Source organism: Embiotoca jacksoni, unplaced genomic scaffold (assembly GCF_022577435.1).
Source record: "Embiotoca jacksoni isolate LCO1_2020_lvr unplaced genomic scaffold, fEmbJac1.0.p SCAF_44, whole genome shotgun sequence".
Taxonomy (NCBI): Eukaryota; Metazoa; Chordata; class Actinopteri; family Embiotocidae; genus Embiotoca; species Embiotoca jacksoni.
In genome coordinates, this window is record NW_027185397.1 from 1606995 (window position 1) to 1626258 (window position 19264).

At 38.2% G+C, this 19264-nt stretch overlaps 1 protein-coding gene across 1 annotated transcript in view; it reads right to left on the reverse strand.

Moving 5' to 3' along the window:
• LOC138210300 (stromelysin-3-like) overlaps positions 1–19264 on the reverse strand; it is a 75154-nt gene that overhangs the window by 10286 nt on the left and 45604 nt on the right. Inside the window, 5 exon segments of the mRNA XM_069169365.1 lie at positions 545–649; positions 4657–4728; positions 4730–4772; positions 4841–4955; positions 6048–6308. Coding sequence (XP_069025466.1) covers positions 545–649; positions 4657–4728; positions 4730–4772; positions 4841–4955; positions 6048–6308 — 596 coding nt within the window.

Genomic DNA, 19264 nt, shown 5'->3' on the forward strand with positions numbered 1-19264 from the left:
CTATGCACAGGCAGTGCACAACACACAAATACACACACACACAGGGACATAAAGCAGTGAACTTGAAAACATGCAAAAGATTAAAAAGATTACAATGTGATAGATTATCATTGTGGACATTAATTTGCTCTTCTGCAGAGAAGACTTCTTTCCGACTACTCTGCAAATGCTGCATTATAATTCAAGTGCAAACATATCTCCACCAGACTGCTGCTCACTGTTTCAATCGTAATCTGATTATATTCTGGAAGTTCTGTTTAGGCTAAAATTTGGCAGGGCGGACCAATCAGTGACAAGTGGGCGTGTGACGACAGCAGAAAAGTTTCAGCGCACATGTCACCAATGATTAAACACTGCTGCAATAGTTTTAGAATTAATGAGAACACTTAACATCACGCAAGGAAAGAGGACAAAAACAACTACAAGCATCAGGTCTAGTTTGCATCAACAGACTGTCTAGACTCTATATAGTAGTTTCCTGTAATCTTGGAGTTTATAGAGTTAAACAAGTATATTTGTCTTCTGAATTGTTTGTGTTTCTTACCACAGCGGCGGTGGTGATGACGCAGGCAGTCGTGTAGGTTCGGGTCACTACAGGAATCTGAAAATACTCCTGAGCGAAGTTGTGAGCCATTTCTGCTGCTGCATGCTGCCTCCCTGTCACTCATGAATCCCTGAATGAACCGCAAAGGCCCCGCCCCCTTCCCCGCACCTGCCAATCAGATTCAGTCATCAATTAACACCATCCACCCCACAAACTCTGCAAACTCTTACAACATTAATCTTAAAGCCATTAAATTATATTAGGGATACATGAAATGTAATTAATAAATTACTTTTTCATTTAATCTCAGTATTATAGCTTCCTATTTTTAAAATTTTTTTTTTACAAACAATCTTACAGTGGGATATATTTGGTAAAAGTTTTGCTTGTGCTTAACAAATATTTAAAGTTACATGTATAACATGTCTTTGGGCTAAAAAAAATAGATCAAAATAATAGTAATAACAAACGATAGATAAATAAGATAAAATGTAAAAAGTAAGTACTATTATTTAAACTAAAATTGTGCCTGACAATTTATTGATATCAAAATTTATATCCATTTTTGAAAGATATACCATAAAAAAAAAAATCCTCAGAATTCATTCTTGAAAGCCCATTTCATTAAATTCAGTATCATCTATATTTAAATATTTGTAATTGTTAAATCCTAAATGATTCATTTAATAAAAGACAATTGTTACATCAAATCTTTACGTAAAAAAGTTTTTTAAGAAGTGGCACATTATTCTATACCAGCATAGATCAATGTTTTTTCTGCCAAATAGTGTTTACTTTGTAGGAAAGTCGGCTATTTGAAGTCTAATAAATGATGTTTTTAATATATAAACAGTTAACATTTATTTAAAATCTTAAACTATTCAAATTTGTCTCAAATGTTAATTTAGAGTTTTGTTAAAATCCTCCATGTTTCCTAGCTAACAGTTAGGTTCTTTCAATTTGTACAAACTACGCATTTTTTAAAATTAATTATTCATAAACTGGGTGTTTTTTAAGTGTCCTTGCATCAGTTTCTGCGGTTAATCAGCTTTAATGGCTCCGAAGGCAGCAGAGTTTGCTAAAAAGATTATGAATTTATTATATGTGACTTAAAAAAGCAGAAACAAATACACAAAAATACACATTTCAATGTCCAGAGTAGAGGCTATATATGATTGAAAAAGATAATAAACAAAGACATGTATGTACAAGAAACTTTTGCTCAGTTATTTTTGTATAAATATGTTTTCAAAGCACAGTTCACTAGTTAACACTTGAAATGACTTGGAAAACAACAACAACAACACAGTCGGAGTGATGAAAACTGTTGTGACTTGTCAGCGTCCTGCACTGAAAGAATGAACACATGGTTCTCAACCTGGAGCCCTGAAGTCGTAACGTTGTCACATCCTTGAGATGCTTTTACTTTCAGCAGTGGTGGAAGGTATTCAGATCCTTTATATATAAAAAAACAGCCAATAGGCCTGAACTCAAAATACTGTTGTTACTAATGTGTCATTTCCTTGATGAGCATTTTACTGCTGCTGCTGCTTGAGGTTTGAGTTTTAACAGCTTCATGCATATTTTGGTAATTTAGTCCAGTGGTTCCAAAACTAAAGTTTAGGCTCTCCAAAAGATTAAAAGCAAGTTTTGAAAGATGAGAGGTGATGAAAGGAAATAAAAAAACCAAAAGTGCTGATCCACAAATTTATATAAATTGTAAAAATCCTTGGGTTATTTTTTTTTTTGGTGAAACATTGAATGATTTCACCTCTTTTTTTTCTTCTTTTTAAAAGGCACAAAGAACACGTTTACAGCAGCACTGTGTGGATGGTGGCCAAATAGGTATTCAATTAAAGACAAAACTGTCTATTTGTGAAGTAACATTGGGAAGTTAATTGATGCTCAGCTGATTGTATTATCTCATTCATGTTATTAATACAAATATTATGAATGTGGTGGAGCAAAGTACAAAATATTTGCCTCTGAAATGTAGCAGAGCAGAAGTATAAAGTAATAAAAACTGGAAATACACAAGAGTTCCCAGATTATACGTACCATCACTGCCGTACAGCTTTTAGTCTATGTGATAAACACCTGAAACCATATTTCAGTGAAAGTGAAAAAAAAAAGTGAAAATGAGGTCAGAGTCAAAGTTTGGTTGTGTTTTCTGGGAGGAACTGAGCAGGTTGAAAACCGCTGACCTTCACAGCAGCTGCTGTCCCTGAACGTCTCACCGATCCACAGAACAGAGCGCCACGTTACAGACATGACTTCATCAGAGTGTGAGGTCGCTTCTCCGGCAGAGGGCGCTGTTGCACTGCAGATGGCGCCCTGCAGCTTCTCCTGCAGCGGAGGACTGTTTACTTGTGAGGGATTATTCACAACTCCAGAGCTTCACACCTTCATGTCAGAAGAGTGACATCAAAAACACCTTTTACTCATGAGAACAATGCATTTCTTTTCGTTATGTCAAGGAGACAAAGTAGATGACATAATATGTAAAAGTCACACAATAATCCTCAATCACAAAGACTGAGAGAATCTGTCCTTCTTACTGACTGAAACCTTTTATATTTGCTTAATTAGTCTTAGTATGAAAAGTTAACGCAACATTTCTCTTAAACAGCAGTGTGTGGACGTTTAAAACAAACTGAAATGACCAATAATCACAAAATGTCATCATGTTCACATGTTGACGTTCTGGAAGACGAACTCGTCATCCGAGTTAGTTTGAGGCTTCTGTACCTAATGAAGAGAAAATCTGGGCACAGAAATGAATTAAAAGTAATTAACAAAATATTCCAAAAAGAGAGAATTCCACTGTGTTCCGAATCCTTGTGAAGTATTTACAGTTTTTTTTGTTTATATGTTATGGACACTGATTTCTTCCTGCCTGGAAGCGAAACTGTATTCATTCAAACTATTTTGGCTGCATTTTGTTGCGGCTACTTTTGTTCATAGCAAAAGTTGAGCTGTTGGAGCTGCGTCTGGGTTTGATTTTCATTTGGAAGAGCAAGAAACCGAATGTTTTATTTTTTTGTCAATATTGGTCTCTTTGTTTCATTCATTAAGTGCATTTCCGTACATCTGTTTTTATGCAGGAGTTCAGTTCAAAATATACATGCAGAGTTTTTACACTAAGCTGATTTGGACGAGTTGGTGAATTGATAAGAAGTAAATTAAATAAAGTGCAATGGAAACAAGACAAAAGTAAACATGATTCAGGTCCTAGCAGACTGCAACCTTCCTCAAAAAATTCACATGTTTCCTAAACCTAATGAGTATGATCTATATGTATGAAACAAACATGAATTCAGGCGGTAATACTTTGGTCCCTTTTCTTCTGCAACAGTTTGATGGAATCTGACTGGAAAATTTGTGCAACTGCTCATATCAATGCACCCAAATTCTAACAGTCACATAACACCAGTGGATGGAAATGCACATTCATTAGCATTTTTTTCTGACACCTTTTTGGTCAATTTTAGGTCAAATTTGAGAGGAAACTGTTTGAGACACGACACTGCGGACGAGACTGAGGATCTCAGGACGAGAAACCCAAAACGCTTCGACAGCTGAGCAGGACAAGACAACATGATTAGTCAAACTGTCCTGAAAGCCTTTATGTTAATAAAATAGTGACTTAAAATAGTGTGACTTTTGTTTATATGTTCTGATTCATGGTCAGTGCCAGTAAATCTACTGCAGGTGTGAACGTGTCTGTAAAAAGAGATGAAAATTGTGTGTGATGACTTCACGCTGAGGGATTTCTGGGTTTAAAGTTGCAGAACTCAAACCAAACTCTCACTGCCACCTCCAGCTGCAGCTGCAGGTTTAACATTTGATGTCACTCTTCAAACATTCGAGGATCAGCGAGTCCATCCACGATGAAAACAAACCAGCTGAAATGGAAAACACTGATTACAGGGAGGGAGACCGTCTGCATTGGATCTGTCTGTGAACCAACGTCTCACCTTCAGGCTCAGAGAAAGGCTGCAGTTCACATCAGGATCACCAAACATTAACGCCAGATCTCAGCCTCAGGGTGACAAAAATGTGCAAAACAAATATGAGTATAGCTGCACAGGAAGTGGCGAGTCTGAGGGAACATGACTCGGTTTGCCTGAGAGGAAGATGTAGTTGATTTGAGTATCAATGAACTGATTGAAGCATAAACAGTTTTAAAGGAGATGGTTTCGGCCTCCTGAATCCGCAGTAAAAACGTCTGTGTTTCAAAAACTCCTCTTCATTGTCCAAAAAAACAAATCGGAATCTCAGCAGGTAAAAACTCACTCGTTCCTGCAGCCAAAAAAATCCATGCCGATGTAGCGCGGGTAGCCCTCCAGAGAGTTCTTGGCGACGGGATCAAATTTCCAGTATTGTCGTCCTCGGATGAAGTGAGCGTAGCCTGAAAAACACACAACTTCGACCATTTATTTCCTTCTGGGAAAATGCAAACGAATCTGCACCACAAACAGTTAATATTCATCTGCTGTCTGTTGGCCAGATGTTCGATAAGCAAGTGAAAAAACCTGAAGCAGCTGAACAAGATAAAAAGCTGAAAGGAGTCAAACTAACAACAAACAAGCAGAAGAGACAAACTAAACTATGGAGGGCTGAATGTTTTTTGCAAACCTCCCTTGGATGAGGGGAAGAGTTATTTGGTTGTTTGCAAACTGCAATCTCACCGCGAGTTCGTGACAACATGAACCTTGCGTTCCAACATCCATACTACCGGCAGACTGTTTATAAAAGTGTTCGTAGCTTCCAGGTCTATAAAATGGTTCCGATCCAGAAGTGTCTTCAGCTGCAATACCAGCGAGTGCCACTAGAGGTCGGCTCCAAAAAGCCTCCGGCTCCATAGACTCCCATTCAACTTCTCTCATCAAATCCAAAGTGAATAAAATGTGTCCATCAGTTATCTCGGTGTTGTTAGCTAAAGTCACTCCTTCTTATTAGTTTTCTGGAGGTCCATCTGAAAATAATAATTAGTCTATGGAATTGCCAGGTTGTACAGACAGCTGGGCTAAGATTGCATGAAGTTTGGGGTTTGTGTTTCATACATGATCTGGCAACTTGTGAAACATGATATCAGACAAACATAAAACCCTTTTGATCTGTGTTTGATGATTATTCATAATAAAGTTTGAGGGCCGTACGAAGGCTGCATGAAAAGTACCGGGAAAACAAATAACGAGTCTGGCGTTACCAGATTACTTCTCACTGTGACTACAGTCTGGAAACCCTGTTCACATTAACGTTTGCTCAGCTACTTTCTAAATATCGTTGAAGTGGTGGAGTTTTCACGCACATGGAGGTCGATGCCGATTGGTTAAAGGCTGCTCCAAGAGTTTCCAAATGAACCCGGGGTCTACGCCCAGGAGGACACAACGACTGGAAACGACTCCCTACCAGACCTACATGTATGCAGTAAGTTTGGGTCTGCAACACCTGGCGAGGAACTTTGCTCGCTTGTTGAGTTTCTGATTTCGGACCGTACCGTAGATGTCCCTGAAGGCGGCGTCCACGTCGTCGGGGATGCCGCTCCAGTCCTGCATGCTGCGCGAGTACACGGACTCCACTCGGCTCTCACTGGGGCTGAACCTCCAGTAGCTGCCCGACTTGAAGAAGTAGGTGTTGTAGTTGGAGTCGTGACCCCAGCGCAGCGCCGCCTGGATCCTGGACACCGACAGACCCAAACTCCGAATGGACTCCGGCCCCCTGATCTGCATCTCGGCGTCGAACACCCAGTAGTTCTCACCTGCAGAGACGGCGGAGTGCAGTTCATGTTTTCATTAGTTTTCTTTACCTCAGTGAGAGCAGCTGATGCTGTTTACTGCTGCGTATCTGTATTTAAGTGCAGTATTTATTAGGGCCAGAGCACCGGTGGTGTGAAAGCCATATTGTAATGCAAGAAATTATACTGGTTACTTATTGTTCTTAAAAATAAATTGCCTTTTTGGCAACTTTATCATACTTCAAAACTTGTGAAAGTTGGCACACACGTCTCTCCCGGCGAAAAATTAGTGGTTTCGCAAGTGTGTGTGGCCAAATGGCTCGCTAGCGCCCCCTAAACTGCAGCCCGGGCGGCTACATTTACCTACATGCACGGTGGACATGTAGATCATACCTACATCTAAAAAAAAGTATCTTGGCACGATGACCTTAACTTAACATGACGTCCGCCATTTGGAATTCAGTCACAATATTGGGCAATTAACACATTTTGTAATTTAACAAACTCCTACAGATTTTGTCGGACCAACTTCAAAATTTGTCTGTGCACTCTTAAAAGTTGTTAAAAAAAATATGTTTTCGTCAATCGGTGTGCCCGTGGCGTGGTGGCCATTTTGACCATCTCACCATGAAACTACAAATTGCTGTAAATCTTATGTCCATGGACCGACCTTCTCCAAACATTACATGTCCGTCCCTGAAGACACGTGTATGGTAATATTAATATTCACTCATAGTCATACTGCCACCTGCTGGCAACAGGAAATTACACTTTTCGTACTTTCACATGCTACGTCGAGCTGGTTGATCACATCGACATCAATTTGGGTCAGAATAGTCTTAATACGTTGATCATGATATATTGAGAAGTTCGTGCGACTTTGTCAAAGGGCGTCAAACTTTAATGTTTCGCCGTGACACAGGAAGTTGATGTTTGATGTCAAAGGATGCGTGAAACCTCACGAAACGTGGCACATACATCCGGCGTGGTGAGACGATACATCTGATAAGTGTTTTGCATGGGAGCGTGGCCAAATGGCTCGCTAGTGCCCCCTAAACTGCAGCCCCGGCACCTAGTTTCACCTACATGCCCGAAATTAGTTGGACAGTTGTATCACAAAAATGTCTCTTGGCATCATGACCTTAACTTAACAGGAAGTCCGCCATTTTGAATTTAGTCGCCATTTTTGGCGATTCGCACGTGTTGTTTTAACGAACTCCTCCTGCAGACTTGACATTTTGTCTGTCCTATCTTAACACCTCGGAGATGAAAAGTCATCAAAGGAATTTGTTTTTGTCGAACAGTGTGCCCGTGGTGGCCATTTTGAGCGTCACAGTTCAATCCCATTAATTACGCTATTTTGAAATGAAATCATTTTTTTTGAGTCTCTTTGTTCAACAACCCCGTTTTTCTAAAAGTTGGGACGCCGTATAAAATGTAAATAAGAAACAATTATGATAATTTGTAAATCCTGTAAGCCCATTGGAAACTAGTCTGAAAACAACATATAAATGTTGAAACTAAGAAATTTTATGGTTTTATGAAAAAAAACATCCTCTTTTTTAATTTCATGCGAGCAACATTTTCTAAAAAGTTGGGAAGGGGCCAACAAGACTGGAAAAGTCGTGTAATGCTTAAAGAAACACTTGGTGTGACGTTAACTGGTGAGCAACATTTTTGGGGATAAGCAAAAGTACCAGAAACAAAAAATAGAAATTTAAACTTGTTGAACGTAATTTTTTTTATTTTATATTATTGTTAGAGCGATTTGTGACAAATAAAGCCATGATATTGGAGAAAGGGAGCTCGAGAGGGTTTTCATGGTCTCTTAAACAGGAAATGGGTGATAGATCTGAGTTATACAACCATGTTTACTGCCAATGGAGATGTTTTTGTTTTTAACAACAGGAAGAATCACTGCTGCAAAACAACTTCAAACAACTGTCCATTCTGACCTTTTTTTATGCAAGAGTAGATAAGCAGGAATTCAATTGTAAAGTTACATTTGTATTTGACTATTTCCTAAATTATTATGAGTGGTTAGTTTAGAGAGAGGAGGAAACCGGAGCACCCGGAGAAAACCCACATCACCAAAGTAGACATCACTGCTGTCCACTGAGATGAACTGAGAGCTCAAATCCTGACCCGTATTCAGGTTCAAGTCCTGCTCCGCTGGTCTCTGTTCTGTAGAAACCAGTGGAGCAGAAGAAAAAACCCCCACAAACAGGTCAAGGAGGAGGAAGTATCCCCACGTGCAGGGAACCTCCCGGTTGAGCTCTTCGTTGCCTTCGTTTGAACGCTACAGTCATCCTACTGCACGCCGACCCCAGCCATGCAGCTGAAGGGCTTGCGGATGGTTTCCCCCACAGCTGAGAACAATCTCCTGACGGGACCAGGTTTCTTTTGTTCGGCCCTCAGGAGCCGTCTGATAATAAAACTGATCATCTCTTCACTTGCTGGACCGTTAACGTACAATAAATGCAGAATAATTTCTGGGGAGATAAAATAATTTTTAAGGTCCTTGTAAATGGCCTTGTTGAGCTTTTTAAACTTTTTTGGGGAGATATAAAGATCTCTTCTCTCGATTTTTGCCAAGAGTTTGGTCACAAGCCTCAAACTAACGGCATTGATTTTTTCCAACAGGAGTCTCGAGTGCGCATCTCTCATGATTTGCGTAATCAGTTGATCCATAACAACCTTCACGGACGTTTCGAATTGTACTTCCGATTTTGCGTTCATCAGGTGATTTCTGACTGAACGAACAACGAGTAGGGAAGTGTCTTCGTTGTTCAACTCGATGTAAGGAAGCACCGTATGTGGAGAGCGAAACCTCGTGCAAAGATCCTTGTAAATAGACTCGCCGAGGCCGACTAACTTTTCTCGGGACATATAGATTTTCACTCTGAACATCAGCCCAGACATTGTCCAACACTCGTGCACTGATGTCATCAATTTGTGTTTCAGTGAGGCTCCTGCTAGCGACCTGCAGGACCAGCGTCCGAACAAGAGTCCTCACGGCGCTTTTGAATTGGTCTGTCTCCGCTGGTGCTTTCTGTTCACGTTTTTCCACAGATGTAGAAGAAGCTTCCGCCTCAGTTGTCAGAGGTGCAATGACCTCGACCTCAGGGACATCTGGTGATGGTCCGACGACCATATCTGAAGAGCAACCTTGAAAACTCATTTTGTCCTCTTCTTCAGACTGAGCCGTGTCAGCTTTGGTTACTTTGGTCGGCAGAGGGGAGTCAGATTCCTGATCTGTAAAATGGGGGGAATGGTGGTTCGACTACCATATCTGAAAAGCAACTGTGAAGACTCAGTTCGTCCTCGTCTTCAGACTGAGCCGTGTCAGCGCCGGCTACTTTTGTTGTGGTCATTTTGGTCACCAGTGATTTTGAAATGACTTCGATCGAGTCGGACACGAGCTGCCCCAGCAGCTGTTGGGTGTCGTCATCGGGTTTACCTGTAGTCAAAGGTGTCATCTGTTGTGATGTGATGTTGTCAAAAAAAGAATTGTGCAGTGGACGAAATGTCTCCACTGTGGCTTCCTGGATCTCTTTCTGAAAATGTGTTTGTCCATCCATTGCGTGCGTTGTTTTGCGATTCTCAAATGTTGATGTCATGCGTTGCAAGGAATTGGTGAAGTTTTCACAAACTGAAGTAAATGGTCTGTACTTGTATAGTTTTATCACCTTTTGGTCTCAAAGCGCTTTAACATGGTTTTCCATTCACACACTAATGAGACAGATCACCATGCAGGGTGCTGCCATCAGGAGAACATTCACACACTGATGGTACACCATCGGGAGCAACTTAGGGTTCAGTGTCTTGCTCAAGGACACTTAGGCATGTGGACAGGAGGAGCTGGGGATTGAACCACCAACCTTCTGATTATTGTTCAACCCACTCTACCGTCTGAACCAAAGCCTCCCCAGAAGTGTCAGTGTGAAGAAGACAGAGAGTGTAAACTGGGAAGATCGATGCAAAGAATGGAAGGATCAAAATACTGTTGCCGAGCAACCTGCTGTCAACTTGCCCAAAATGCTAATTCCGTTTCTTTGAAGACTATGATGTCACACACAACACAACTGAATTGATTGAAAAAACAAAAACAAGAACCCCCTCCCCAAAAAACACAATTCAGTTACCATAGCAATGCCAAATATTCTGCGGTTAAAAATAACATAGGGGGATGGAGAGAGAGAGAGAGAGACAGAGAGAGAGAGAGCAAGAGAGAACGAGAAAAAGAGAGCGAGAGAGCGAGAACGAGAGAAAGAGAGCAAGAGAGCGAGATAGAGAGAACAAGAGATAGAGAGAGTGAGATAGAGAGAACGAGAGAGAGAGTGAGACAGAGAGAACAAGAGATAGAGAGAGTGAGATAGAGAGAACGAGAGAGAGAGTGAGACAGAGAGAACAAGAGATAGAGAGAGTGAGCCAGAGAGAACGAGAGACAGAGGGAATATTAAAGTACCTCTTGAATGTTAAGGGTCCTATTTATGAACATTTTAGGATGTTAATAATTATGTGATTGTTTATGTTGCATAACTCCTGTACAGTTTATAAATAGGAACCATAACATACCAAAGTTACTTTAATATTTTCTCTCTTTTTACTTTTCAGGTGGAGTCAAAAATAGGAGGACCAAGAAAAAGCCCAGACTATGAACCAGGAGTAAGTACGGAGTCCCTGAAGGGTCACTGACAATGTTTTGAGGAAAACTTTCACGTTCCTGTTAATGTCACAATTAATCTTTATGTTTTGGTTGATGAAAAAAATGAAATGTCTGCATTTTGTTAAAAATGCATCAAGTTTAATGGACACTCAGCGTCTGCGACGGCCATATCGCCGACGTCTGCGTCCAGCATAGGACCTGTAGGTCCTCCTGCGTCTGCGAACGGGGCGAGAGGCTCGTCTGCGTCTGCGTCTGCGTCTGCGTGGCATGATCAAACTTTGATGGGAACTACAGGGAGAAATGGGTCCTATTAATAAACTAAAGGAAACATTTGAGGATGTCATTTATTATGTGACAATTTATGCTGAAGAACTCTTGTAGAGTTTATAGATAGGACCCATTACATACAAGAGTTACTTTAAAGTTAGACTTATCAGAAAACTGATTTGGGAACATTTATATTATTTTTGTGTTCCCTCATATTAATTTTGCGTTTCCTTTTTCATTCTTGCCCTATCACTAGATTTTAGCTGGCTTTTATTATTGATTGTGGATTATTGTAAAGTTAGATTGTTTGTGTCTAGAAGTGGATAGATCATACATAATAATACATTTTATATTTAATACTACATTTTCATTCAACAATATTGAATTAGTATAATAATAATACAAAATGCAGTCTGGTGAAATTATAAATAGGAACCATAACACACCAAAGTTACTTTAATATTTTCTCTCTTTTTACTTTTCAGGTGGAGTCAAAAATAGGAGGACCAAGAAAAAGCCCAGACTATGAACTAGGAGTAAGTACGGAGTCCCTGAAGGGTCACTGACAATGTTTTGATGATCAAGCATTTGATGATGTCATTAATGACATCACAAACCTCCCAGTTCAAAGAGTGTAAATGGAGGTGGGAGTGTAAAGGAGCTGTCCACCGTCCCTCAGGGGACATCACCAAATGCTTGACTCCTATTGGCTGCTGTTCTCCAGCTACACTTCTCACAATTTCATCTTTATTTTTCATCTGATGAGATTTGATAAAAAAATAATAAAAAATTCAGTTACCATAGCAACGCCAAATATTCTGAGTTTAAGCATAACATATCAGGGGGACGGAGAGAGAGAGAGAGAGAGAGAGAGAGAGATAGAGAGAGAGAGAGAGAGAGAACATTAAAGTACTTCTTGAATGTTAAGGGTCCTATTTATGAACATTTTAGGATGTTATTAATTATGTAATTGTTTATGTTGCACAACTCCTGTACAGTTTATAAATAGGAACCATAACATACCAAAGTTACTTTAATATTTTGTCTTTTTTCTTTTCTTTTCAGGTGGAGTCAAAAATAGGAGGACCAAGAAAAAGCCCAGACTATGAACTAGGAGTAAGTACGGAGTCCCTGAAGGGTCACTGATAATGTTTTGATGAAAACTTTCACGTTCGTCTACAACATGTTTTGTTAAACCTCTGAATATTTTGTGTTCCCTCGTAATACTTTTGCATTACGTTTTACATTCTTGGTATTATCAGTGTTTGACAATGTCACAATTAATCTTTATGTTTTGGTTTACGAAAAAAATGAAATGTCTGCATTTTGTTAAAAATGCATCAAGTTTAATGGACACTTAGTGACTGTGACGCTGAACTCTCGGACGTCTGCGTACAGCAGGGGGCCTGAGAGTCCTCCTGCGTCTGCGAACGGGGCGAGAGGCTCGTCTGCGTCTGCGTGGCATGATCAAACTTTGATGGGAACTACAGGGAGAAATGGGTCCTATTAATAAACTAAAGGAAACATTTGAGGATGTCATTTATTATGTGACAATTTATGCTGAAGAACTCTTGTAGAGTTTATAGATAGGACCCATTACATACAAGAGTTACTTTAAAGTTAGACTTATCAGAAAACTGATTTGGGAACATTTATATTATTTTTGTGTTCCCTCATATTAATTTTGCATTTCCTTTTTCATTCTTGCCCTATCACTAGATTTTAGCTGGCTTTTATTATTGATTGTGAATTATTGTAAAGTTAGATTGTTTGTGTCTAGAAGTGGATAGATCAAACATAATAATAATATATTTTACATTTAATACTAAATTTTCATTCAACAATATTGAATTAGTTTAATAATAATACAAAATGCTGTCTGGTGAAATTATAAATAGGAATCAAAATATTCAACAGATAGTTTAATATTTTCTCTTTTTTCTTTTCAGGTGGAGTCAAAAAAAGGAGGACCAAGAAAAAGCCCAGACTATGAACTAGGAGTAAGTACGGAGTCCCTGAAGGGTCACTGACAATGTTTTGATGATCAAGCATTTGATGATGTCATTAATGACATCACAAACCTCCCAGTTCAAAGAGTGTAAGTGGAGGTGGGAGTGTAAAGGAGCTGTCCACCGTCCCTCAGGGGACATCACCAAATGCTTGACTCCTATTGGCTGCTGTTCTGCAGCTACACTTCTCACAATTTCATCTTTATTTTTCATCTGACGAGATTTGACAAAAAAAAAAAAAAAAAAAAAAAAAAAAATTCAGTTACCATAGCAACGCCAAATATTCTGAGTTCAAGCATAACATATCAGGGGGACGGAGAGAGAGAGAGAGAGAGAGAGAGAGAGAGAGAGAGAGAGAGAACATTAAAGTACTTCTTGAATGTTAAGGGTCCTATTTATGAACATTTTAGTATGTTAATAAATACGTGACAATTTATGCTGAAGAACTCTTGTAGAGTTTATAGATAGGACCCATTACATACAAGAGTTACTTTAAAGTTAGACTTATCAGAAAACTGATTTGGGAACATTTATATTATTTTTGTGTTCCCTCATATTAATTTTGCATTTCCTTTTTCATTCTTGCCCTATCACTAGATTTTAGCTGGCTTTTATTATTGATTGTGGATTATTGTAAAGTTAGATTGTTTGTGTCTTGAAGTGGATAGATCAAACATAATAATAATATATTTTACATTTAATACTAAATTTTCATTCAACAATATTGAATTAGTATAATAATAATACAAAATGCAGTCTGGTGAAATTATAAATAGGAACCATAACACACCAAAGTTACTTTAATATTTTCTCTCTTTTTACTGTTCAGGTGGAGTCAAAAATAGGAGGACCAAGAAAAAGCCCAGACTATGAACTAGGAGTAAGTACGGAGTCCCTGAAGGGTCACTGACAATGTTTTGATGATCAAGAATTTGATGATGTCATTCATGACATCACAAACCTCCCAGTTCAAAGAGTGTAAATGGAGGTGGGAGTGTAAAGGAGCTGTCCACCGTCCCTCAGGGGACATCATCAAATGCTTGACTCCTATTGGCTGCTGTTCTCCAGGTACACTTCTCACAATTTCATCTTTATTTTTCATCTGACGAGATTTGATACAAAAATAATAAAACATTCAGTTACCATAGCAACGCCAAATAATCTGAGTTTAAGCATAACATATCAGGGGGACGGAGAGAGAGAGAGAGAGAGAGAGAGAGAGAGAGAGAGAGAGAGAGAGAGAACATTAAAGTACTTCTTGAATGTTAAGGGTCCTATTTATGAACATTTTAGGATGTTATTAATTATGTAATTGTTTATGTTGCACAACTCCTGTACAGTTTATAAATAGGAACCATAACATACCAAAGTTACTTTAATGTTTTGTCTTTTTTTTTTTCTTTTCAGGTGGAGTCAAAAATAGGAGGACCAAGAAAAAGCCCAGACTATGAACTAGGAGTAAGTACGGAGTCCCTGAAGGGTCACTGATAATGTTTTGAGGAAAACTTTCACGTTCGTTTACAATATGTTTTGTTAAATCTCTGAATATTTTGTGTTCCCTCGTAATACTTTTGCATTACGTTTTACATTCTTGGTATTATCAGTGTTTGACAATGTCACAATTAATCTTTATGTTTTGGTTGATGAAAAAAAATGAAATGTCTGCATTTTGTTAAAAATGCATCAAGTTTAATGGACACTTAGTGACTGTGACGCTGAACTCTCGGACGTCTGCGTACAGCAGGGGGCCTGAGAGTCCTCCTGCGTCTGCGAACGGGGCGAGAGGCTCGTCTGCGTCTGCGTGGCATGATCAAACTTTGATGGGAACTACAGGGAGAAATGGGTCCTATTAATAAACTGGAGGAAACATTTGAGGATGTCATTTATTACGTGACAATTTATGCTGAAGAACTCTTGTAGAGTTTATAGATAGGACACATTACATACAAGAGTTACTTTAAAGTTAGACTTATCAGAAAACTGATTTGGGTACATTTATATTATTTTTGTGTTCCCTCATATTAATTTTGCATTTCCTTTTTCATTCTTGCCCTATCACTAGATTTTAGCTGGCTTTTATTATTGATTGTGGATTATTGTAAAGTTAGATTGTTTGTGTCTAGAAGTGGATAGATCAAACATAATAATAATATATTTTACATTTAATACTAAATTTTCATTCAACAATATTGAATTAGTATAATAATAATACAAAATGCTGTCTGGTGAAATTATAAATAGGAATCAAAATATTCAAGAAATAGTTTAATATATTCTTTCTTTTCTTTTCAGGTGGAGTCAAAAATAGGAGGACCAAGAAAAAGCCCAGACTATGAACTAGGAGTAAGTACGGAGTCCCTGAAGGGTCACTGACAATGTTTTGAGGAAAATTTTCACGTTCCTGTTAATGTCACAATTAATCTTTATGTTTTGGTTGATGAAAAAAATGAAATGTCTGCATTTTGTTAAAAATGCATCAAGTTTAATGGACACTCAGCGTCTGCGACGGCCATATCGCCGACGTCTGCGTCCAGCATAGGACCTGTAGGTCCTCCTGCGTCTGCGAACGGGGCGAGAGGCTCGTCTGCGTCTGCGTCTGCGTCTGCGTGGCATGATCAAACTTTGATGGGAACTACAGGGAGAAATGGGTCCTATTAATAAACTAAAGGAAACATTTGAGGATGTCCTTTATTATGTGACAATTTATGCTGAAGAACTCTTGTAGAGTTTATAGATAGGACCCATTACATACAAGAGGTACTTTAAAGTTAGACTAATCAGAAAACTGATTTGGGAACATTTATATTATTTTTGTGTTCCCTCATATTAATTTTGCATTTCCTTTTTCATTCTTGCCCTATCACTAGATTTTAGCTGGCTTTTATTATTGATTGTGGATTATTGTAAAGTTAGATTGTTTGTGTCTAGAAGTGGATAGATCAAACATAATAATAATATATTTTACATTTAATACTAAATTTGCATGCAACAATATTGAATTAGTAAAATAATAATACAAAATGCAGTCTGGTGAAATTATAAATAGGAACCACAACATACCAAAGTTACTTTAATATTTTCTCTCTTTTTACTTTTCAGGTGGAGTCAAAAATAGGAGGACCAAGAAAAAGCCCAGACTATGAACTAGGAGTAAGTACGGAGTCCCTGAAGGGTCACTGACAATGTTTTGATGATCAAGCATTTGATGATGTCATTTATGACATCACAAACCTCCCAGTTCAAAGAGTGTAAATGGAGGTGGGAGTGTAAAGGAGCTGTCCACCGTCCCTCAAGGGACATCATCAAATGCTTGACTCCTATTGGCTGCTGTTCTCCAGCTACACTTCTCACAATTTCATCTTTATTTTTCATCTGACGAGATTTGATAAAAAAAAAAAATACAAAAATTCAGTTACCATAGCAACGCCAAATATTCTGAGTTTCAGCATAACATATCAGGGGGACGGAGAGAGAGAGAGAGAGAGAGGGAGAGAGAACATTAAAGTACTTCTTGAATGTTAAGGGTCCTATTTATGAACATTTTAGGATGTTAGTAATTATGTGATTGTTTATGTTGCACAACTCCTGTACAGTTTATAAATAGGAACCATAACATACCAAAGTTACTTTAATATTTTCTCTTTTTTCTTTTCAGGTGGAGTCAAAAATCGGACGACCAAGAAAAAGCCCAGACTATGAACTAGGAGTAAGTACGGAGTCCCTGAAGGGTCACTGATAATGTTTTGAGGAAAACTTTCACGTTCTTTTACAATATGTTTTGTTAAACCTCTGAATATTTTGTGTTCCCTCGTAATACTTTTGCATTACGTTTTACATTCTTGGTATTATCAGTGTTTGACAATGTCACAATTAATATTTATGTTTTGGTTGATGAAAAAAATGAAATGTCTGCATTTTGTTAAAAATGCATCAAGTTTAATGGACACTCAGCGTCTGCGACGGCCATATCGCCGACGTCTGCGTCCAGCATAGGACCTGTAGGTCCTCCTGCGTCTGCGAACGGGGCGAGAGGCTCGTCTGCGTCTGCGTCTGCGTCTGCGTGGCATGATCAAACTTTGATGGGAACTACAGGGAGAAATGGGTCCTATTAATAAACTAAAGGAAACATTTGAGGATGTCATTTATTATGTGACAATTTAGGCTGAAGAACTCTTGTAGAGTTTATAGATAGGACCCATTACATACAAGAGTTACTTTAAAGTTAGACTTATCAGAAAACTGATTTGGGAACATTTATATTATTTTTGTGTTCCCTCATATTAATTTTGCATTTCCTTTTTCATTCTTGCCCTATCACTAGATTTTAGCTGGCTTTTATTATTGATTGTGGATTATTGTAAAGTTAGATTGTTTGTGTCTTGAAGTGGATAGATCAAACATAATAACAATATATTTTACATTTAATACTACATTTTCATTCAACAATATTGAATTAGTATAATAATAATACAAAATGCTGTCTGGTGAAATTATAAATAGGACTCAAAATATTCAAGAAATAGTTTAATATATTCTTTCTTTTCTTTTCAGGTGGAGTCAAAAATAGGAGGACCAAGAAAAAGCCCAGACTATGAACTAGGAGTAAGTACGGAGTCCCTGAAGGGTCACTGATAATGTTTTGATGAAAACTTTCACGTTCGTTTACAACATGTTTTGTTAAACCTCTGAATATTTTGTGTTCCCTCGTAAATACTTTTGCATTACGTTTTACATTCTTGGTATTGTCAGTGTTTGACAATGTCACAATTAATCTTTATGTTTTGGTTGATGAAAAAATATGAAATATCTGCATTTTGTTAAAAATGCATCAAGTTTAATGGACACTTAGGACTGTGACGCTGAACTCTCGGACGTCTGCGTACAGCAGGGGGCCTGAGAGTCCTCCTGCGTCTGCGAACGGGGCGAGAGGCTCGTCTGCGTCTGCGTGGCATGATCAAACTTTGATGGGAACTACAGGGAGAAATGGGTCCTATTAATAAACTGGAGGAAACATTTGAGGATGTCATTTATTATGTGACAATTTATGCTGAAGAACTCTTGTAGAGTTTATAGATAGGACCCATTACATACAAGAGTTACTTTAAAGTTAGACTTATCAGAAAACTGATTTGGGAACATTTATATTATTTTTGTGTTCCCTCATATTAATTTTGCATTTCCTTTTTCATTCTTGCACTATCACTAGATTTTAGCTGGCTTTTATTATTGATTGTGGATTATTGTAAAGTTAGATTGTTTGTGTCTTGAAGTGGATAGATCAAACATAATAATAATATATTTTACTTTTAATACTACATTTTGATTCAATAATTTTGAATTGGTATAATAATAATACAAAATGCTGTCTGGTGAAATTATGAATAGGAATCAAAATATTCAAGAAATAGTTTAATATATTCTTTCTTTTCTTTTCAGGTGGAGTCAAAAATAGGAGGACCAAGAAAAAGCCCAGACTATGAACTAGGAGTAAGTACGGAGTCCCTGAAGGGTCACTGACAATGTTTTGATGATCAAGAATTTGATGATGTCATTTATGACATCACAAACCTCCCAGTTCAAAGAGTGTAAATGGAGGTGGGAGTGTAAAGGAGCTGTCCACCGTCCCTCAGGGGACATCACCAAATGCTTGACTCCTATTGGCTGCCGTTCTGTAGGAACACTTCTCACAATTTCATCTTTATTTTTCATCTGACGAGATTTGATAAAAAAAAATAATAAAAAATTCAGTTACCATAGCAACGCCAAATATTCTAAGTTCAAGCATAACATATCAGGGGGACGGAGAGAGAGAGAGAGAGAGAGAGAGAGAGAGAGAGAGAGAGAGAGAACATTAAAGTACTTCTTGAATGTTAAGGGTCCTATTTATGAACATTTTAGGATGTTATTAATTATGTGACAATTTATGCTGAAGAACTCTTGTAGAGTTTATAGATAGGACCCATTACATACAAGAGTTACTTTAAAGTTAGACTTATCAGAGAACTGATTTGGGAACATTTATATTATTTTTGTGT